At 44.0% G+C, this 22,608-nt stretch overlaps 2 protein-coding genes across 3 annotated transcripts in view; one reads left to right on the top strand and one right to left on the bottom strand.

The window, feature by feature from the left end:
* Positions 1-1,323: 1,323 nt before the first annotated feature.
* NOB1 (NIN1 (RPN12) binding protein 1 homolog) lies at positions 1,324-10,795 on the bottom strand. Its single transcript, XM_039223309.1, has 9 exons — positions 10,493-10,795; positions 10,251-10,383; positions 8,950-9,080; positions 7,252-7,323; positions 6,931-7,059; positions 6,643-6,843; positions 5,981-6,078; positions 2,867-3,011; positions 1,324-2,091 (listed from the first exon to the last, which is right to left on the bottom strand). Exons 1-9 carry the CDS (start codon positions 10,553-10,555, stop codon positions 1,822-1,824), a joined length of 1,242 nt encoding a protein of 413 aa, XP_039079240.1. The 5' UTR covers positions 10,556-10,795; the 3' UTR covers positions 1,324-1,821.
* A 3,351-nt stretch (positions 10,796-14,146) lies between these two features.
* Positions 14,147-22,608, top strand: part of WWP2 (WW domain containing E3 ubiquitin protein ligase 2) — a 156,115-nt gene continuing 147,653 nt past the window's right edge. For both annotated transcript variants that reach the window (XM_039222183.1, XM_039222199.1), the window contains exon 1: positions 14,147-14,230. The gene's annotated coding sequence lies outside the window, so the exon portion shown is untranslated. The remainder of the gene's footprint in view (positions 14,231-22,608) is intronic.

A 22,608-nucleotide genomic window follows, 5' to 3' on the forward strand; every position in this document is an offset into this window, starting at 1 on the left:
CTTAACAAACTGAGCCACTCAGGCGCCCCTACTTTTTAAAATATTTTAAAGACTTTATTGTAAGTAACCTCTATAGGCAATTTGGGGCTCAAACCTACAACCTTGATATCAAACCTACAACGCTTCACTGACCGAGTTGGCTAGGCGCTCCTATTACTTGTAGTGTAAGAAAAATGTTGGGACACCTGGATATCTTGGTTGCTAAAGTATGCAACCCTTGTTCTTGGAGTTGTGAATTTGAGTTGGGTGTAGAGATTACTTAAAATCTTTAAGGACAAAAAAAAAAAAAAGTAAAACACACATGCTGGTTTCTGCAGAACAAAACAAGGATATCGTTCCAATTTTAGTATATGTGCTGCCGAAGCGAGCACAGAACAAAACAAGGATAAATTAGAAACACATGAAACTGATGTTCTATATGAGGGAAGATGAAACAGAAGGGGAGGAAATGGCACCTAGCTGGAAATACACCCTTCTATTATTTAAAAAAATTTTTTTAGATGTTTTGTTTATTTTTGAGAGACAGAGCATGAGCAAGGGAGGGACAGAAAGAGAGGGAGACAGAGAATACAAATCAGGTTCCAGCCTCCGCGCTGTCAGCACAGAGCCTGACGCAGGGCTTTAACTCACATACTGTAAGATGATGACTTGAGCCGAATTGGATGCTTAAACGACTGAGTCACGCAGGTGCCCCTTTTTGTTTTATTTTAGAACTGTGTTTATTTACTTAAAAAAAAAAAAAGAAAGCATGGGAAAAATTTTGGTTAATGTTTTTGGTTTAAATTCAATTAACCATATGCCAAATGAGTAAGATAACCATACAAGAAAAAAACTAATTAAGGAGCTTCTGAAGATAGTACTTTGTACATATACTGTCAATATAAAGAACTTGGAAAAAAATCACATTCAGTACCAAGTAATCAAAGTTAACATGACTTAAGCATGATGCCCTCGGTCTGATCACTCATGGAACATTCCTGCCTAAGGTGTATCACCTCAAGCAAATTTAGGAGGGAACAATTTGTCCAACTTGGGTGAGGGGCATTTTAAAACCTGGTTTATACTATTAAAAATGTCAACAACTAGGAAGAAATGATACGCACAGTGGAGCAGTTTGGAAAAATGGGAGTCCTGCTCCACATCAGTGATAGTAATGGATCACTGGTGAAGTTCTTGAATTTATGCAACAGAACATCCTTTCCCTGGGAGATACTCGGTGTACTCGAAGAGCAAAAGTAAACAAGGCAAAGTAAGTGAATCTGGGTGGAAGGCTCCAGCAGCTCAGTATACTGAACTCTCTTCAATGACTGGAGTGCTTCTGAGTCAGGAGAAAACACCGTAGCTCTTAGTTTTATTATAATAAATTTAGTACACTTTCTTGCAAAAAAAAAAATCTAAATGTTTAATATTGGGCATACAGCTTAAATGTTAGCCTTCAAATTACCTAAAAAGCAAACATCTGGCCTACTTAATGAAAGGCACCAAAGCCTGTAACATGTTTATTCAAAAAACATTGCCACTTGCAAGTACCTTTCTTTGGAAGTTGAAGATGTGCTTCGTGGCACTGTTTCTTCTGTTTGCATGAAACTCCCCTTGGCATGGCAGGAACCCCAGCTCTCCGGATGCTCACAGGCCAAGGGACACCCCAGTGTCACCAAGAACCCAACCCGACCCATCCCAGAGAGTGAGGAAGCAACACTGTGTAAGCAAGTCAGTCCTATTTGCATCGGACGATTCTGGAGCCAGAGAGCCAGGGAAATGAGGCACCCGAGTGCCTCAGCAGCTGCAGTGGTGATCCTGTTTGCCCCTGGAACTTGCACTTCACCTTTTCTTCACAAACTTCTTTCTGGAAGCATTGGGATTTAACCGCCTCCTCCCAGCTCCCAAGGTGCTGTCTCGGATTTGCAGGGTTGCTGACCGGCTGGAGATGTCGTTCTCCGCAAAGGGTGATACCCCAGCTATGTAGTCAGGGGCAAACACATCAGTTTTCTGCCTGGCCTTTCGGGAGAGTCTCAGCTGAGGGAAGCGCTGGTCCTCGGTCAGATGTGGGTTGATGGCATATTTGCCCCCTTTGGGCGTGGGAAGTGAATACTGTGAACAGGAGGAGGGAAGGCCATTAGAAGGATGAGGACCCATATTCAAACATGTCCAATCCTGTTAAGGTCAGGCTCACTAACTGCTCTCGGTGGAGAGTACCATTCACTGGTACTATGTGCTAAGCACATGACCTGTATCTTCCCACCTGACCCTGACCTCAACTCCCAGCCTGAAAAACCCAGTGTAGTATCTGGACTACATACCCTTAGCTAGGGACAGAAAGAACTACCTATAAACACAGAACTTTATTTAGCAGGTACCATTTTCACAGTGATGTGGGTTAGTAATTCTGAAACCTGTATTCTAGGATTGAGCAAATAAATTACTATGGAAAATGATGTAAAGAGTGAGGGCTAGAATGAACCTCTATGGGGCTATAAACTCATTTTACGATACAGATAGATAACAGTAAATACTCACGTGTACCTTTATGTACACATGTGTAGACCTACAATCTCTGTTCAGTGTGGGTGGAGAAATCTAAGACCCCCTAGTGCAGTGAGCCCACCCTGCGCTCATTCAGCTCTTTGCCTCTAAAAACCAGCTTTGATGATGAATCACAGTTCTGTAGAGAAATGGCTGACTCCAGGGCACAGACAGCCAGAACATCTTATGCCAGAAAGTAAGAAAGTAGTCAGAGAATAATTGGGACATTTAACTGCTGCCGTTTTCTTGGTCCTCTCTGTTGACTTTGATCCTAGTGCTCAGAGTTCCTGCTTTTCTAACCACAGGCCCTGCTGCAGGGGGCGGGGAGAGCCAGGTCACTCACCCGGAGGCCCCGAGGATTCAGCACCTTGGGGTTGCGGGAAAAGTGCATATGGAGGGTTCCATCGTTGCTGATGGTCACAGACACCTTCTTCAGGGTCTTGTTTCCACAATGTGAACAGAATACTAGGCTCATGTCAGATGTTGTCCTGGAGACATAAAAGGAAAGGCTCCTCGCTGAAGCCACGGGCAGCAAACCCCACTCCCAGAGTACAAGGTGAGTCACGGGGGTCAGAAAAGGAAGAAACAAAAAGAAATGGGGCAAAGCTGAGCAGCTCACAGCCCATGGCTGCTTGGCCCCCTGCTGGTGCCACCAGCAAACGGCTTCCACACTGCCTGGGGGCAAGGGAATGAAAGGACACAAGCAGCAAGTAAGTAAACACGGAAACGGAGCAGAATGTTTTTATGTTAATAATGAAATCTTACTTCATTACTTATATCTGAATTTGAACTTCAGAACAATCCTATGAAGTTGATATTCTTTCCATTTTATAGATCGGGAAACTGAAGCAAGATAAGGAGCTTGCTCAAGGTCACAGAGCTAGTAAGTGGCAGATACTAAGCCAAGGAAACTGGCTTCACAATCAGTGCTCTTAACATCACCACCCTTAGTGGTCTGTGTTTTTTTTTTTTTAAAGTTTATTGCGAGAGCGAGAGCGAGAGAGCATGTGAAGTGAGGGAGAGGGGAGGGCAGAGAGAGGGAATCCCAAGCAGGCCCTGTCAGCATGGAGCCTGATGTGGGGCTTGGAACACATGGACCTGTGAGATCATGACCTGATCCAAAACCAAGAGCTGGATCCTTAACAGACTGAGCCACCCAGTTGTCTGTTTTTTTTTTTTTTTTTAATGTTTATTATTGAGAGAGAGAAATGTGTACAGTTAGGGGCAGAGAAGAAGATGGAGAGTCCAGAGCAGGCTCCACACACAGGCCAGAGCCAAGCCTGACGTGGGGCTTGAACCCATGAACCATGAGATGAAGTTGGATGCTCAGCAGCCTGAACCCCCCCAGGCGCCCCCACACCAGCATACTTTGTAAACGGGCAGGCTGCCGCAGCTCTGTGCACCTTGCCCTGAAGTGGTTGCCTGGGTGTTAGCCAGGAAGTGCTCCAGAGGCGCCTAAGACAAATGAATGAATTCCACAGGACACCCTGGAAAGCTGCTCCCGTTGCCGGGGTGTGGTCGGCAGACCCTGAGGCCCTGCCTCTCCCCTATCCACTCACGCCACAATAGCGGACCTAGGCAAGAGAAGCTGATGTTGTCAAGGACCAGATGGCAGTGCTCATACCTGTTCTTGAGGAAGTCCCCCTCAGTTTCCAGAGGTCCGGAGACGAACTGTGTGAATCTCCTGAGAAGCCTAATCCTTTACCTGCAAGCCTCTGAGAGCAAACCAACTACCTCTCAACAGGTGCTAGAAACTAATTATTCTAAGAAACTGCCCAGTCCCTGGGGCTAACCTCACAAGAATGGAGAACATTTCTAAAAGCTGCTAAGAATTCGTATGGAGGAACGTGGGGTTTTGTAATGAAGGGCAATGGGGGAAATAATGTTTCATGAAGCAAAGAGCTTTACCCTGTCCTGAGCCTGGTACTTTTTTTTTCCCCCAGAAAAAAATTTTTTTAATGTTTATTTATTTTTGAGAGAGGGAGAAAGAGAAAGTGAGCTGGGAAGGGGCAGAGAGAGAGGAGGACACAGAATTCAAAACAGGTTCCAGGCTCTAAGCTGTCAGTACAGAGCTCAACACGGGGCTTGAACCCATGAATTGTGAGATCATGACCTGAGCTGAAGTCCGACGCTCAACGGACTGCGCCACCCAGGTGCCCTGAGCCTGGTACATTTTCACACTGAAGATTCAGAAGAATGCACAGGCAGCTTTGAGGAGTGGCTCACCACATCACAGTTAAGTCTACAGACAGTGGTGGCAGGGCAGGGCCCCTGAGCAATGAGTGACTGGCTGTTTGGAAGCCTGCAGGCAAGCAAGGGTCTGTCCAGGTAACTTGACCCTGAGTGGAAAAGCACTAGGGACCCAATGAGACACGCTGCTGCTTCAGAAACCTTCCATGCAGGCCTCAGCACAAAGGCTCCAGCAGATAACTGACATGATGGCCACCAAATTGAACCAGATCTGTGAAAGGACTGTGAGCCACCGTAGTATAAGACCCCAGGACCACACTTCACCAGCAAGGCTGCAGTACAGTCTCTTCCACTCCAGCCACGTCTCTGGGATCCTGAGGCCCGCCCACAGAACACCAGCCACCCCACCATCCCCCAAGAACCAAATCCAGAGCCAGAAAAGAAATGGAGAGAAGGGCATGGCCAGTGAACTAACAGCTCACCTGAATGGACTTCCTCACAAGTTCTAGATATCACGCTCTCATAGGACAATCAGCTTTTTCAATTTTATGTAAGAATCTGAAGCACCAACTTTGGCAAAACTAGTGAGAGACAAAATCTGGATCTGAACGTGTATAATCTGAATCCATTCCCCTTTTTAAAACAGAAAATCTAAAGTAGACTAAAAAGCACGATGTCTCCTCATGTACCCCTCACCCAGCTCCAACAACTAACAATTCATGGCCATCCTATTCCATCTCTATCCCTAGCTCCTCTTCCACTTGTGTATTATTTCAAGGCAAATCCCAGACATCATTCCATCCATAAACCTTTCAGTACTTACTATAAAAGGAAGATGGCTCTTTGCTCCAGAATCCACAGTCTTAACTCTATGACTAAGATACTAAAATGGGAGGTCACAGGTGCCCTATGGTGGGGATAGAACCAAGCCCACATAGGAATGATAAGGTGGAGGGAAAACCTATAGTCAAGGGTCTCCATTAGAGAGTCAGTAGAAAGGACAGGAAGAGGGGCGCTTGGATGGTTTAGTAGGTTAAGCATCGGACTCTTGATTTCAGCTCAGGTCATGATCTCATGGTTGTGAGATCAAGTACCAGGTCAGGCTCTGTACTGAGCATGGAGCCTGCTTGGGAGTCTCTCCCTCACTCACGTAGGTACGCACCTGTGCGCATGTTCTCTCTCTCAAAATAAACATTAGAAAAAAATTTAGAAGACAGAAAGAAGAGTTCAACAGAGAGGCAGCGGGTCCAGGTTTTCAGCTACGTACTTGAAACAGCCGTGGCAGCGTAAGATGTAGCTGCGGGCCTCTCGGATCAGCATGCCATTCACAGCCAGCACGTGCAACCCCATCTGAAGCAGGACATTCTGTACCAACAAGATAGAGCAGCACTCAGCTCTGAGCAAGGGCAAATTTTCTTTTAACTTCTGTATAATTACACTTAAAGGACTTCACAAAGCCTGGTCTGGCTCATAAAGGGCTTTTGCTAAGGAAAAGCAAGCTCAGAATGCCTCTCAGGACATGTAAATTAGGACAAAGACCTAGATTTCTCTCGTACTTCAAGGGCCCCTCATTAGCAACTATTCTTAACAGAGACATTTATCTTGTCAAAGGCAAATACGCTCTTTTCATAGCTGGAAATCTCTTCTTTTTCCAAGTACCTAACCGAGCACACAATACTTAACACACTGAAAGAGAGCCATTAACATATCATGAATAGTAAACACTAAAAAATCTTTATGTGTTTGTCGTTATATGGATTCTCTAGCCTCCAAGCAAAACTACATAATTAAAGGGCACAGGTAAAGTTTCTAGAACCAGGAAAAAAGGCATTACAGAGTAGATGTGTACATGTCCCCAAACCTCAGAGAGATCTCTGCCCGTGACAGGTTATGAAAGAGCCTAGGGCCAGCCAGCACCCATCCACCCACCTGCATGGCAAAGTCTGTAGTTACACAGCCAACCCGCACGTCCTTGGGGACAGCACACTGCCCCAACTCCCGCTGGATCTGCTGGATGTTGCTGGGAGTTATCCACCCACCCCCGTCGTCATCACTATCGTCTTTCCTTTCTTCAAATCCATTCTCTTCCTCCTCGTCCTCCTCACTTGGAACACCATCACCTCTGTCAATCTGAAACAAATCATAAATTCCCCGTTCGCGGGAGCAGCAGTAAGAAGCTGGCATGTTGTCATCAGAGATCAGAAATCAGGGCCTTACCAGAAGCTCCTGCAGTTCACGATCAATATTAGGCAAAGGGTTTCTCCAGAACACGAAGGAACTGAATTCCAGGTTCTCAGGCTCACCGGCTGCGTGTCCAAGTGGTAGTGTTTCTCGTGGGGGTTTAGGCTGAGGTTAAAAAGAAGAATGTTAAAAACTGAAAACTGAGAAGTTTACAGATGAAATGACAGATGACACAAGTCAGATAAGGCAGGGCTGGACAAACTAGGATATTAGTCTAGGGAAATCTGGCTCACTGTAAACCATTTGTGCAGATAGTACATATAAAAGAGGGCACGAGAATGTGCCCTAAGGAATCACCTTTGAGGGCAGATGGAAACCAGAAATGTGTAGAGGAGTCTCTGGGTGCTGACTTGATGAGCTCACTTTAACCTGTAAAAAGAAAATAGGTAACAGCTATAAACAGAGAAGTACAGTTTGAATTAGCAGAGAAATAGTTTGAAAATTCAACATGGAAAAGAGGGTAAAATAAAAAGCAAAATCTTTTCCCCATAATTTATTAAAAATTGGGAAACAAAAACAATTACTCAGGAATCCCATTACTACCAAATAATCACTTGAGAACATTTCTTTTCTGTCCTTATAAAAAAGAGCTGTAATGAACACCATTATTTAAAAAACTTGCATGTATCTTTGGTTATATACTTAGGATAAATGCCTAAGAGTGGAATTGCTGGGTCAAAATATACTGTTTTATTTTTTAAAGACACACTGTTTTAAAGCTTCTGATACCAAATACCTAACTCCTGAGGCACCTGGCTGGCTCAGTCAGCAGAGCATGAGACTCTTGATTTCAGAGTTGTGAGTTCAAGCCCCACATTGGGCAAGGAGCTTACTTAAAAAAAGTCCTGCTGAAGGTTGCAGGAAAAGGGCAATTTTTATGAATCGTGAATTGATGGATGCCAAATGCAAACCCAGCTACTCGTGTCACACTGTGCTCAGTCACAAAGTCAGGCTGTAGGTAAAACTATTCCCTTTACCTCCATCTTCCCCAAACATTCTGGTGACACACACAAATCTGTTTCACACATCATTTTTAGACTTTGGAATGGAGGACTCTAAACCTGGCTGAAAACAAGTGACAGCAGTTCCCACTAGTATGGGCATAGAAGTTCAGAATAGCTCTGATGACTTTAGGCACAAAATATCAAGAAATTCTTAGGGGTGACTGCTGCTGGCTCAGTTGGTGGAACATATGACTCTTGATCCCGGGGTTATGAGTTTAAGCCCTACGATGGGAAGAGAGTTTACTTAAAAATTAAAACAAAACAATTTATAGTCAACACTACTTGAAATTATTTATTATTGTATTTATTTAGCTTCTAAAATCTTCTGGTCTGGAAAGAGCCAATAGGGCCCAGGCATAAATCCATTACTCTCTTCAAGTAATGGTTAGTAATTACCTAACCAAAGCAAGTAAGTCCCTAAAATCACAATAGGAACCTAGGATTTGAAGATGGGAAGTTAAAAAAAAAAAAAAAGGCAAGCACATTACTTCTTTCTTGCTGCTGGAAGAAAATCTATTTAAAAAATAGCATAAATGTAGTTGATTTTTTACTCTATTACTGCATTTTTCAAATTTGACCATCCCTTACTAAAAACCTACAGATAAGAGAGAGATGCATTTGCTAACTGTAATATACAAACCTTATTTGGATCCTAAAAAGATTTGTTTGGATCAAACAAATCTTGAAAAAAAATAACTGGGAAATGTAAACACTATTAATTTCATGTAGATGTAATGATTTGGTGTGTGTGTGTGTTTGTGTGTTTTAAAGAGACACACCATGAAATATCTATTGATGAAAAACAATGTCTGAGTTCAAAATACTCAGGGTTGGGGGTCAGTAGAAATGAAACCTGATAGATGATGACTTGGTAAGTGTGGAGACAGTGATGCAGACACTGGGTCCATCATACTATATTCTGTTCTATGGGATAGTTCTCAGAATAAAACTTAAAGTAAAAGGAATAAAACCAATAATCCTCCTGACTTACCTTTTCTGGTTCTTGTTTTAGGTGAGATACCCCAACAAACTCTGCTTCTAACTGATAGGTGAGTGCCAGCACTTGGATATCTGTGGCAGAGAGGCTGGGATAGTCTCCAGTTTTCTTTGAAAACTCAGTCACTGTAAAGAGAGTCCCAACTTGTATTAGAAGCAACAAGCCATATGTCCTTAATCATAGTGAAAGTATGGAAAGAACTCAGAATCAGCATCCCAAGAAAGCCCTCTTAGTACTTTCACCCATTTTCTTATCTTATTCTACTCACTGAGGAGACAGTTGTATTCTCTATCACTAAAATTCTTGCCAATTAGATATACCTCATGGAGATGAAGGAACATGAGAACAAAGTATAGAGAAAGTCACTGAAAGCATAATGTTTGTAAATGATGAGAGTTCCTTATCTAAACTTTGGTATTATGTTAGCATAGAAGGTCTCTTCACTCTCAGTTCTAAAACCCTTTGGTTAACACAGCACATGTTGAGATTCCAAAATGGGATGAAAGGTTAACTCAATCAACAACTCTTGTAGTCTATGATGACACAAAATTATTGGATTGCTTCATGACAACTCTGCTGTATAACAATACTACGCACATTTCCTAAAGTGCACACGTGAACAGCAGCTAAAATTTCCTGGGTACTGACTATGTAGGAGGCACTGTGCTAAAAAATTTTCATTTCATTCTATGAAGTACTATCAGTACTTTCTCAGAAAGAATAATTTCTAATGATTCCTATTTTGGGAGGGCGCCTGAGTGGCTCAGTGGTTAAGCCTGGGCCTTTGGCTCAGGTCATGATCTCACGTTGGTGGGGCTGGAGCCCCCCAGCGGGCATGGGGCTCCATGCTGACAGCTCAGAGCCTGGAGCCTGCTTCAGAGTCTGTCTTCCTCTCTCTGCCCCTTCCCCACGTGCTGTCTGTCTCTCAAGAATGAATGCTAAAAAAATCAAAAGATTATCTTTTTAATCCAAACAAATCTACTGAATACTTACAAAGCGTCAGATACGAAGTGACCTATATTCCTCACTGAATGCTCCCAGCACCCTCTGAGGTTGGTGCTATTATTTTTCCCATTTTACAGAACAAGCAACTAGAGTCTAGGTGGTCCGAGTGATACCAAGAGGTACATAGCTAGTGACTCGCAAGGCCTGGCTCACTCTTGACCCAGGGAACAGCTCTCTCACCATTATCTCCCAGAAAGTGCAATTTCTGAATCAAATGCTGATAGAACAGCCAGACGGTCCCGGCTGTGGCCTGGGACGCAGCCCATCAACACCCGGGCAGAGGCACTCACCCAGCCGCACGTATTCCGGGAAGGGCTCCTTGAAACGCAGCTCGTAGGGCAGGACGGCGAGCCGCCTGCGCGTGGGCTTGTCCCGAATCTCGTTCACCACATCCCGAATAGTGTAGATGTTCTTCCCGATATCCTGCAGAGAAACAGGCTCAGCTCACACGCAACGTGCCGCCCGAGTTCCCGCACTACTTTGGGGGGCCGCCAGCCCAGACCCCCCTCCTCTCCGCTGTACCTCCCTGTACCTGCAGAGCCGCGTCTCGAAGGAAGGCCCCGGCATCCGCCACAACGTGCTCCACGGGCGCCATCTTGGCCGAACGCGGCCTTAGGGCGCCTGTGCACGAAGCCTGCTCCACCCCTACATCCCAGTCAGGGCCTCTGGGAGCGGGGAGGAGCGGTTGTGACTCAGCTGCGCCTCCTGGCGGCGGCGTAGGAATACCCAGGCTCCAGGCTACCCGCACGCATGCGCAACATCAGCAGCCGCCCAGCCAGGAGGGGGCGGGCTCAAACTCTGAGAGACCCCGCAGGGGATAGGCTTCTGAGTCCACGCTTCAGCTCCTCCTTTACTTTTAAATGTAAAACCTGTATATAGTCTAGCTGTTACAAGTCAGTCAATACAGCTAACTACAGATCGTTCACTGAGCACAACGAACCTAAGAGATAGGTACTATTTTACAGCTAGGCCCCCCTCACATGTCTAGTATTTGGCTGTAAAAAGATTAACACCCGGGTCTGACTCTTAATCTCCGGGTTCTGGGCTTGGAGCCTACTTACCAAAAAACAAAGGAACAAAAAAACTACCACCACAACAAAAAACACTTGGACAAACCGATCCTGAGCCACTTTCTCATCCATTGTGCTCTATTGACTGCTATGTACCTACCTCCATTTCATTAGAGGGGTCTTTGATGTTCTTGCCCACTTCCCTACGTAAGGCATATAATTTGCTAGCAAATAATTCCTTGCTGGATGGAACTGAAAGGGAGTATTAGATAATTTGTATGTAAATTCCTTTTTAAATCTGAGATTACATAATTGTGATATCTGGCCTGTTATAAATTCACGTTAGAAAATTTTGGTAGAATGTTGAAGTGGATTGTCTATCATTCATCTTTAGAGACATTGAGTTATTCTAAGCTTTCTCTGTCAAATCTTAAATCTCATTCCTTTTTTAATAATCTATCCATCCTACCTCCAAAAATCCTTCAGTGATCTAGAGGTCCCCTTCTGCAAGTTGCCCCAATCCTCTTTCTTTCCCCAAACATCTGTCTCAACTTTTCTTACCGTAAGTTCTCTTCAGTCTGCAGAACCAATGGTTTTTGTCCTACCTGCCCTGCCTGAAGTAACACGGGGGAAGGCTGTTTCTAATGTTCATACATTTTTTTGTGAGTTTTATTTCTCAGCTTTCTGTTTCTCTGCAGAACGTGACATGGCTCTCTCGGAACTGTTTGCCCTTCCCTAACTTTGGTGATACTTGAGTATCTTAGAATTACTTTCAACATTCTTGGGAGTGTCTCACAGACTTTTTGTCTGTCTTTGCCCTTGTTTTGTCTTCTTCCAGAAAATTGTGCTGGCCAATCATTACTTAGTGTCCAAGAAGCAGGTCAGTGGACCCCTCTGTAAAGCAGTATCTGATTACTCAAATCAGATTTTCCCTCAAGGACAGATTTGCACTTTTCTTTCTAATAACACTTAAGACATTTTTAAGTTTATTCATTAAAAAAAATTTTAATGTTTCTTTATTTTTGAGAGAGAGAGACAGACAGAGCATGAGTTGGGGAGGAGCAGAGAGAGAGAGAGAGGGAGGAAGACACAGAATCCGAAGCAGCTCCAGAGTCTGAGCTGTCAGCACGGAGCCTGTCCCATGAACTGTGAGATTATGACCTGAGCTGGAGTTGGTGCGCAACCAACTGAGACACCCAGGCGCCCATTTATTAATTTTTTGGGAGATAGAGCGCAAGTGGAGGAGCAGCAGAGAGGGAGGGAGACATTTCAGATTTTTTGTATGTCTTTTCAAAAAACCTTCTATACTGTAGGATCTATAGCAATGTGTTCAGTGTTCAGTACATGTTGATGAAATCTATTCATTCAGCAATTTACTTAGAGACCTTCTGTGGGCCAAGCACTGCTTTAGGAACTGGGATATGGCTCCTGTCTTCACAATTCTTGTAGTGGGAAACATACTACGTACACACACTTGCATATATTCATATATAAGTCAGATAGTGCTAAGTATGGAAAAATATGAGAAAAAAATAAAGCAGGAAGGAGGCTGGTAGGGGAAGTAAGAGATGTGTTGCACATTTAAATACGGTGATCAGGAAAGGCTTCAGTGTGATAGTTGAGCAAACATTTGATGAGGGATGAAGGAGTCAGCCATCTGACTACCTTGGGAAAGAGCTTTCCAAGCAAAGGGAAAATCGAGTCCTAAGGCCCTGAGCCAGAGGGGCTGAAGCAGAGTACCGAGGGGAAGAGTAATTGGAGATGAGGTATCATGCAGGGCCTCGTAGGCCAGCATACACTCATTAGATTCTACTCCTTTAATGCACAGTTGTGAGCATGCTTGCCTAGTCTTTTCTTTCTTTTGGTGAACATCTACTCAAATGCCACCAAGTCAAGGAATCCTTTTCCAATTCCCCTGGAATAGAATTAGTATAATTCCTTTCAGTGGAACTAGAGAAGCTTTAGTAGTCTTATAAATGGAAATTAATGTAGGGCTTAAGATATAGGAGAAGAGAGGCCTGATCTCCTTGAAATGCCATCTTCTGCGTTTGGAATGGAAATAAGTGCTCAACCAATTTAGTTTGCAGGCCTAATAGGATCCATCTAAACGAAAAAAACCAAAAAATAACACAATAATTAGTCTGCAACACCTAAGACTACTTATGTGATTAGTATTAATTTATTTTAAAGGTTTTTTTCTTTTTTTTTTCTTCTTTGGAGACAGAGTATATTGAATGAGGGAGGGGCAGAGAATAAGGGAGAGAGAGAGAGAGACAGAGAATCCCTAGCAGGCTCTGCAGTGCCCAATGTGGGGCTGGAACTCAGCAGACATGAGATCGTGACCTGAACTAAAACCAAGAGTCGGACACTGAACCCACTGAGCCACCTAGGCACTCCAGGTAGTAGTGGTTTTAAATAAATGGTGATTAAAAGTGAAAATATGGAGTCTTCGGTTCAGTTGTCCAAGTTGAAACGCCATACTATTAGTACAGAATATTGATTTACAGTGTTCTTTATAATTAAAAACGTTCTATCTACTTTGTAAATTAAGGGAATGGGGGTTAGTTTGGTGTGGTGAGGCACTTTATGGACCCAACGTGGGGTTTTGAAGCTTTCTTACCTTTGCTTTCTGTCACAAAAACAGATGCTCCATAAAGACTGATTTTGTGTTTCTGGAGTCTAGAATTGTGCTGGGTACTTGGTAGGCATAGGGTTGCCAGATACAGCGAATAAAAATACAAAATGCCCCACTAAAATTTTCAGATCAACAAATAATTTCATTTTAGTATAAATACGTCCCATGCAGTATTGGGGGGCTATCTACATACTTCATAGTAGTTTAGCTGAAATTCAAATTTATCTGGGCGTCCGTATTTACTGGGTAACCTTAAGCAGCGCAATAAAAATATTTGTTGGGTTGATTGGCCTTCTCTCACCGGTAAAATGAAGCTAATGACAGACCTGCCTCCGGGGTTGACGGGAGTGAATAAAACGCCGGGCACACAGTGAGCCTTCTACTTATTTGCTTGCTCCGGGACCACCCAGCGAGTGGAAAACTCTTCCACTTTCAAAAGAACGAAGGAGAAGACCGATTCCTGGCTAAAGGCGCCCAGGCCCTGCCTAGGTTGCCCACACCTGCAGGTCTGGCCAGCCTCTTCCGGGTCAGGTGACCGCGCGCGGTCACGTGACCCGGCCCGAGTGCGGGCGGTGGAAGGCGGAAGTGGGAGCGGAGTTGGGCGCCGCTTCTGTGGCCGCAGCAGGTAGCGAGCGCCGGCGCGATGGGCGCGGGGGTGCGGCGGGCGGGCGGGCCAGGGGCGCGGGGCGGGCGGGGGGCGGCGGGTCGCGCGGGCTGGGCCGGGGCGGCGCGGCCCGGGCGCCGGGGGGCGGCGGCTTCCTGTGGGAGGGGCCTGGCGCGGCGGTTCCGGCCTCCGAGGAGGGGTGTCCAGGCTCCCGCCCGAACGGGGTGGGCGCGCGGCGGGCCGCGCGCGGGGCGTCTTAGAGGTGGACTTGGAGGCTGGCAGGGGTGCGGCGGCCAGCGGGTCCTGCCGGAAGGGGGAAAGGAGCTTAGGTGTCAGTGATGAAGAGGCGTGACCTTCGTGGAGGGATCGGGACGGGAGGAAGGGGTGACTTAGGACTGAGCTGGAAGGGGGCTCCTGAGAATATGAATGGAGGGAAAGGAGAAATCAGGAAGAAGATGCGGTGTGAACCCCAGCTGATCGTCTCTTCCTTCCTTTGGAAATGATTGTTACCCGAGACTTTGATTTCGGTCCCATTCAGTTTTTAAACTTCAGGAAGGATCACAGAGTCTTGATCATTTTGCTTTTGTCACGCCCACTTTGTCCTGGTTGGGTAGGGTTCCACTTCTTGGGAACCTGGCCCTTCAGATCATCTTTCTTTGAGCTTTTCCCAGATCTGATCAACTTGGAGGCTTAAAAAAAGGAGTGTGGGCACTTTGCTCTGGCCGTAAAATGGCTTTTAGCCTAAACTGTTGACTATGATCTAGCCCAACCTTCCTTCAGCAACACTGACTGCAGAAATCTTGGACAGTGTCTCTACTGCTTTAGGACTTTTCTTTCTTCGGTTTAAATTATGACTTTTCTTCTTTCTTCAGTTTAAATTATTCAGTTTCCTTACCATGTGACTGCTTATCTTGACAAAACTTGTAAGTAGGTAGGGTAACTGAGAGGCCTGTGTTGTGTTCCTTAGAATTGTGACCTGGATCATGATTTCGATATTAAATACCTGTGTTAAAGCTGCTCATCCTTTTTTTCTTCATGCTTACTAAAATTTGCTGAAGTGAAATGAATTTCATGGATGAGATATAACTGGAATGAATGTTCACACTGGACATTCACAGGAGCCAGAGTCATTTTGGATTACAAGTAGGGGGGAAAATGACTTTGCTTAACAGTTAAAGGGGCGCCTGGGTGGCTCCGTTGGTTAAATGTCGGACTTCGACTCCGGTCATGATCTCACAGTTCTGAGTTCTAACCCATATCTGGCTCTTTGCTGTCAGTGCAGGGCCTGCTTTAGATCCTCTGGCTCCCTCTGCCCTTCTGCTAGCACTCTGGCTCTGTCTCTAAAAAATAAATATTTACAAAATTATCAAAAAAATAAAACGTGAGTTAAGGTTTTTGAAGTATTTGACAAACATTTAAGAATTAATTTCTGTAGGGGCGCCTGGGTGGCTTAAGTGTACAACTGGTCGGTTAAGTGTACAACTTCAGCTCAGGTCATGATCTCAGTTCATGAGTTCGAGCTTTGCATCGGGCTCTGTGCTGACAGCTCAGAACCTGGAGCCTGCTTCTGATTCTGTTTCCCTTTCTCTCTGCTCCTCCCCTACTCATGCTGTCTCTCTCCCAAAAAATAAATAAGCATTTAAAAATAAATTAATTTCTGTAGCAGCCTTGTAGGTTATGTTGGGAAGGTGTTATTCCCGTGTCATAATGAATAAACAGACCCAAGGGAGAGTGGCTTGATTTTTAAAAACAATTTATTATTTTCTTGTTTCCTCCTCTCTTTCTTCGTCCTGGACTGCACATCCTTCAAGGGTAGGGTTCATATCTTGTTTGGCTCCTACCCTAGTGCCTGGCATGTTGTGGGCACTTGGTTAATGTTTGGTGAATACATGGCTTTCTAAAGGTCACATAGCTATAAGTGAAGGACAAGGCATTTGAACTTAAGACCTGGCTCTTGTCGACTGCCTTGCCGTTTTCTCTTATTGGTCCATGTGGAAATGATAGGCATGGGAAAAAGACTTGGGTTGGCTTCTTAGTCTCTTTTACTTAATGATGACTTTCTCAATTACAAAGAGCTTATACCAACATCTTATTTAATTTTCAGCACGATAATGTGAAGGTCGGTATTGTCCCTGTTGCACAGATGAAGAAACAGGCTTAGTGGAGTCCTTGCTTTAGATCCCAGACTAGCACATGAATGAAGCAGGGACTGAAGGCCAGGCCTTTTAGCTTTAGACCCATTCTGTCTCGTTTAGAGAAACAATATAAAGTTTTATTTTAAAAGCAGTTTTTCAAGTATAATAAGTATGATATTTTAAGGAAAATATAATACATATATTACACCAAAGATTGTGAATATAGAATATATTCTATTTATATATAGAATGCTGTTGATGTTTAAAAAACTACTATACCATAGATGCCTCATCCTGGGAAAACATCCTTTCATTCAATGAATATGTGTAAGTGCATATTCTGTGCCAGGTACTGTGCTAGAGTTGTTCTGTCCAAGATAGTTGAGTACTAGAGAGATGCTTTGAGTACCAAATACACACCAGATTTTGAAGAGTTAGTATGAGAAAAAAGGTAAAATATGTCATTGATTTTTTTAAATGTTATAACAAGCATACTATTAATATAATATCAATATATGCTATACACAAAAGCATTTTAAGTTTATTGGGGTAAATACAATAAAATTGAAATTAATTTCACCTGTTTCGTTTTACTTTTTTAAAATGTGTTTCCTTGTGGGGCGCCTGGGTGGTTGAGCATCCGACTTCAGCTCAGGTCATGATCCCACAGTCCGTGAGTTCAAGCTCTGCATTGGGCTTGCTGCTGCCAGCCTGCTTCGGATCCTCTGTCTCCCTTTCTCTCTATACCTCCCCTGCTCGTTCTCTTGCTCTCTCTCAACAGTAAATGAAAACAAACACAAAACCCCTTAAAAACTGTGTTTTCTTCAAAATTTAAATTGGACACCGCTAGCCTAAACACTGGGAATATAGGACACAAGAAAAGCAAAAATCCCTTTTGTTGTGGATCTTATATTTTAGTGGGGGAAAAAACAATAAGCGAAGTAACCAAGTAAAGTGCATGTTATATTGTAACGAAGGAGGGAGGTGGCCTGTAGTGTGGAGTGTTGCCCGGGGTTGCAGTCTTGCACAAGGTCTTCAGAGACAAACCTTGCTGAGAAGGCGACTGTTGAGTAAGGATCTGCAGGAGGTGAGGGCAGGAGCTGTGTCAGCGGCTCAGGCAGAGGGGACAAGTTCAGTAGCCCTAAGAAGGAGCACCGCTGGCAGGTTTGTGGGCCAGCTAGGCGGTTAGGGGGGCTGGAGGGGGGTGGGCCAGGGGGGTAGAAGGATGAGGTCAAAGAGGTGTTGGGGGCAATGGGAGAGATGGGCAGGTCGTGGAGGGCCTTTTGGTCCACTGTAAGGATGATGGCTTTTACTCAGTGAGTTGGGGTCATCGGAGCAGAGGAGTAGACATGTCATATCCTGCTTTTTATCTCACTCTGGTTACGGTGCAGAGAAAGTACAGAGGGGCAAGACTAGAAGCAGGGAATCATGTTTGGAGGCCATCGCTATGATCCAAGTGAAGGAGGACCTGGTGGTAGAGATGGTCGGGCCCTGGGTAGATTTTGAAGCATAGTCAACAAGGTTTGTGGCTATAGAATGTGCGATTCTCATTCACCGAAAAGAGGAAGACTGTAGGAAGAACAGGGGTTGGGGCTCAATTTTGTTGCCATTGATTGTGACACGTCTAGTAGAAATCCAGTGGGAAGTGTGCGGGGCAATTAGGGAATTCTGCAGACAGGCCTGGGCAGGAGAGGTACTTGTGGAAGTGGTTAGCAGGTACACAGTATTTAGAGTTGAGACACTAGGCAAAGTCACTTAAGGAGTAGTGTTGATACATATCTAAGAGGGGGGGCTTCATGCAGGAAGTTAAATTTTGTAATAAAATCTCAGGTTATGCTATTACACTAGTAGGTATTTTAAACACAGCAAAGCATTGTAGTATATCTTGGTGAACTTGATTTTCTTTTCTTGGTGAACTTGATTTTCTTTCCTTTTCACTTTTGATTTAAAGATCCTTTTGAAACCCACTTGCTTTTTTTTCTTTTTTTTTTTTTTTTTTTTAACATAGGCTCCACGCCCAATGTGGGGCTTGAAGTCATGACCCTAAGATCAAGAATCACATGCTCTAACTGACTGAACCTGGCAGGTGCTCTACTAATTTTTTTTTTCCCCTTGAGGAGGCTACTCTTCAAAGTGTACATCTTTGTGGTGCCAGTGAAATCAATCTGAGTGCTAATTTCTGGAGTTAGTTTGCCTTTCTGGGTTGGTAACCAATTAGAGACCTCCAGGAACGAAGGGAAAGACACAGCCTAGAAGGACAGGTAATGAGTTTTTAATGTTTAAATATTAGCCTTACCTGACATGTATTGAAGGCATAGTTTGTTGGGTATTCTGTTTTATAGATTTAAAATAAACAGAACCGCACTGAGGTGAAGTGATGTGTGTGAGGTGTTGTAGCCATGGCTTAGAAGAGCTGGGATTTGAATCTTGGTCTTCTGAGTTTAGAACTCATGCTTTCATTAGTAAGATATGTGGTAGTGGATACACAAACATAATCTCCCATTGGATTCAAATTAGTGAGCTGCTTTGGAGTAATTTTGAATCACTTTGGACTATTGTAGATTCTGGAATTTCTGAGAGGTAGGAACAAAATGGAAGATTTTAAGATTCCCCTAAAAAGAACTGAGTCTTTTTTAGAAAGTGCCAGTCCTGGGGTGCCTAGGTGGCTTAGTCAGTTGAGCGTCCGACTTCAGCTCAGGTCATGATCTCACAGTTCCTGGGTTTGAGCCCTACCTTGGGCTCTGTGCTGACAGCTCGGACCCTGGAACCTGTTTCAGATTCTGTCTCCCCCTCTCTTTCTGCCCCTCCCCCACTTACACTCCGTCTTTCTCTCAAAAATAAACAAACATTAAAAAAAATTTTAAAAAGTTGCAGTCCCTTTTTCCCACAAGCTTGTAAACACTCAGTGATTTAAGTCAAGCGTTCATAACTGCTTCTAGGAAAATGCAAACACTAAGACTTGGCAGTCCTGAGCGAGGACAGGTCCCCTTCCTCTGGGTCACTCATGCCTTTTGCTTCCTGTTTTGTTGCGAGATCTGCTTTCCACTCTCTTTTATTATTCACCTGTAATTCCACTGTGCTTCCAGAGATATGCCCTCCCCTGTCTTTACCTCTCTTTTTTTATATGCTTGGTGTTTGTACGGATGTCATTTGACACAGTTCAGTTCTGTTTGATTGTTTTTCAATATGGGCCTTTGGAAAATGGAAGGTAACTCAATGCTGGCCACAGGAAAGAGGCCAAGAAAGAAGAATTAGCATTGGAAATAACTGGTAAAGCATGGGAATGTGAAGGAAAGGAGGAATGTTTTTTGAACAGACCCTTCTACATTTCTCAAGAAGTGAATACCTGGGTGGATCTATAATTATAAATGAGAAGCTCTGCCTGTTTCTACAACTGGCTAATTAAAATTAGAATCTTGGTGCTGGTGAGTAGTTTTTGCTCTTTGGCTCATCTGCTACATTGAGATCAGTGTTAGTGGTTTCTTCACTCAAGACTGGGTCAAGAATTTGCAGAATTGCAGAGCCTAGAATTTTAGCATCAGAAACTAACTTAGTGTGGGTGCGCCTGGGTGGCTTAGTCGGTTAAGTGTCCAACTTAAGCTCAGGTTCCTGGGTTCGAGCCCATATCGGGCTCTGTGCTGACAACTCAGAGCCTGGAGCCTGCTTCGAATTCTGTCCCCATCTCTCTCTGCTACTCCCCGGCTCGCACACACACACTCTCTCTCAAATATAAATAAACATTAAAAAATTTTTTTAGGGGCGCCTGGGTGGCTTAGTCGGTTGGGCGTCCGACTTTCGCTTGGGTCATGATCTCGCGGTTCATGGGTTCGAGCCCCGCGTCGGGCTCTGTGCTGACTGCCAGCTCAGAGCCTGGAGCCTGTTTCAGTCTGTGACTCCCTCTCTCTCTGACCCTCCCCTGCTCACGCTGTCTCTCTCTCTCTCCTAGAAATAAATAAAACATTAAAAAAAAAATTTTTTTTAAAATCTAGCTTAGCTAGTAGTTAATACTTGAAGCACTACGTGCTGGTGGCTTTACTTGACGGAACGCATGTAATCCTTACAGTAATCTTATAAGGTAAGTAACATTGTTAGCTTCATTTCACAGAGGAAAATTGAAATTTAGAGAGGATAAGTAACTTGTCCAGTATCATTCAAAAGCCAGGGAGTGGTTAAACCTATTTATCTCTACAAGATTGGGCTGAAAGTTTCTTTTTGAAGTTAGGTGATAAAATAGACCAGATATTCCAAGAGCTGTCACTTGCTAAATCTGATGTGTGGTTGCTTTCTTTTGCCAAAAGCTTTTGGAAGATTTATTTTATGGGGGTCTCTCAGAGCAAGAAATCCAAGGTCCCCAGAAGGACCCTGTGACATTCACCTTTGTATTTCCAGGGCATGGCACAGAGTAGGGTTTATGAGCATTATTGAAATACTGACTGGGCCTCTGGACTGGGCAGGGTGAGTGAAAGGGTCTGGAAGAGGCACAGTCAGAGGCTGGCTGCCTTCCTGCAGAAGGTGACCTTGACCATTATGGTCCTCTGGCTTCAAGAATCAACCCATCCTAACAACCCAAATGTTGAGTTGTCTACCACCTGATGAACGGGGAAGCAAAATGTCATATCGTATGATTCCATGTATTTCAAATGTCCAGAATAGAAATTAGGATAGGCAAGAGAGTCAGAAAGTAGATCGATGGTTGCCAGAGGCTCAGTGCAGAGAGGAATGAGGGGTGACTGCTAATGAACATGGAATTTCTTCTGGGGTGATGCAAATGGTGTGGAATTAGATAGAGGTGATGGTCGCACCACTCTGTGAATATACTAAAAGCCACGAAACTGTATGGTTTAAAAGGGTGAATTTATTGTATGAGTTACATTTCAACAATGATAAAAACAAAGAGCCACCCTGTCCTGTTTTGAATGCAACATCTGTGTTCTATGGAGATCAAGTGAAGATTTCAGCACAGGTGACAGCAGCCATAATCCTCCTGGCTTCGAGTGCCAGCGCGCCACACGTTACTCCTCTCCCTCTGCTGTTCCCAGTAGAATACATTGAAACATGTTCTCCCTGCTCTTTTGATCTCAGGTGTTTCAAATATTTTAACCAAAAAAGGACTATGATAGATCTTTGTTGTCTTTCTGGATATTGCTGGCAATTCTGAACCTGTTGGTGGACCCTTGACATGTTTAATTTTTGCTAATGAGAAGAGCTAAGCAATTACTACCCTAGCCGAGAGTTTCTTGTCTTTTAACTACTCATGGATTATAGGCAAAGAAAGCTGGCTTTTGATTTATTTATCTATCTGTTATCTATTTTTTTTAAGATTTTATTTTTAAGTAATCTTTTACACCCAACATGGGACTTGAACATCCAACCCCAAGATCAAGAGTTGCACACTCTACGGACTGAGCCAGCCAGGCATCCCTACTTACTTATGTATTTAGTTTCTTATTTAAAATGATAGGTGTAAGGGCTTTATTTGTTATCTTCAGGGTGGAGCTGATAACCCCCTGCAAGCTGGTAGTTCAGGTTGTACCACAGTCTAACTCTGAGCTGGAGGCCTGCTGCCCTTTTGGTTGTGAGCCCTGCAATGATACCCATGCAGGAAGTAGGGAAGAAGAGATTGGCAGGGAGGAGGGGCCTAGCAAAGCAGAAAAGGAAAAGGGTGGAAAGGAGGAGGGAGATCCTAAAGCTTTCCTGGGAAGACTGGAGATAGTCCCTCTACTCTCCCAATGTAGCTCTTCTTCATTCTTTGACTTTTGGTTAAAATAGGTAAGCTTATTCTCTAATTCTCTAAAGGTAATCAATTACTGTGTCAGTAGTGGGATCAAAAATTGTTTTGACATAGAGCATGAAAAATATTCATTTTTTAAAAATAATGAAATAAAGCATAATATGTTTAGAATTCTCTTTTGTATCTGGAATCACAACTAAGAAACCATTTGAAGAGGACCATGGCCACTGTGACTCCAGGGGCTTGTTTTTGGTGGGGAAGTTATTGTGGTCCTGGGGGAGTTGAGCCTCCAAAGGATGTGTTCTTGGAGAAGGACTTGCAGTTTCAGCCTGATGGCAGTTGAAATTAACATCTTGCAAAGCCTTTGTTGCTAATTGTATTACTTTCATATTCCTTATCTGTGTAACAAATTACCACAAACCGGATGGTTTCAAACAAAGTGAATGTACTTCTTTACAGTTCTGGAGGCCACAAGTTTGAAAATAAGGGGTCAGTCAACAGGGCTTCATCTTTCTCGGTTGGTGGGGGGGGGG

Source organism: Hyaena hyaena, unplaced genomic scaffold, assembly GCF_003009895.1.
Source record: "Hyaena hyaena isolate Hyena2069 unplaced genomic scaffold, ASM300989v1 scaffold_18, whole genome shotgun sequence".
Lineage (NCBI taxonomy): Eukaryota > Metazoa > Chordata > Mammalia > Carnivora > Hyaenidae > Hyaena > Hyaena hyaena.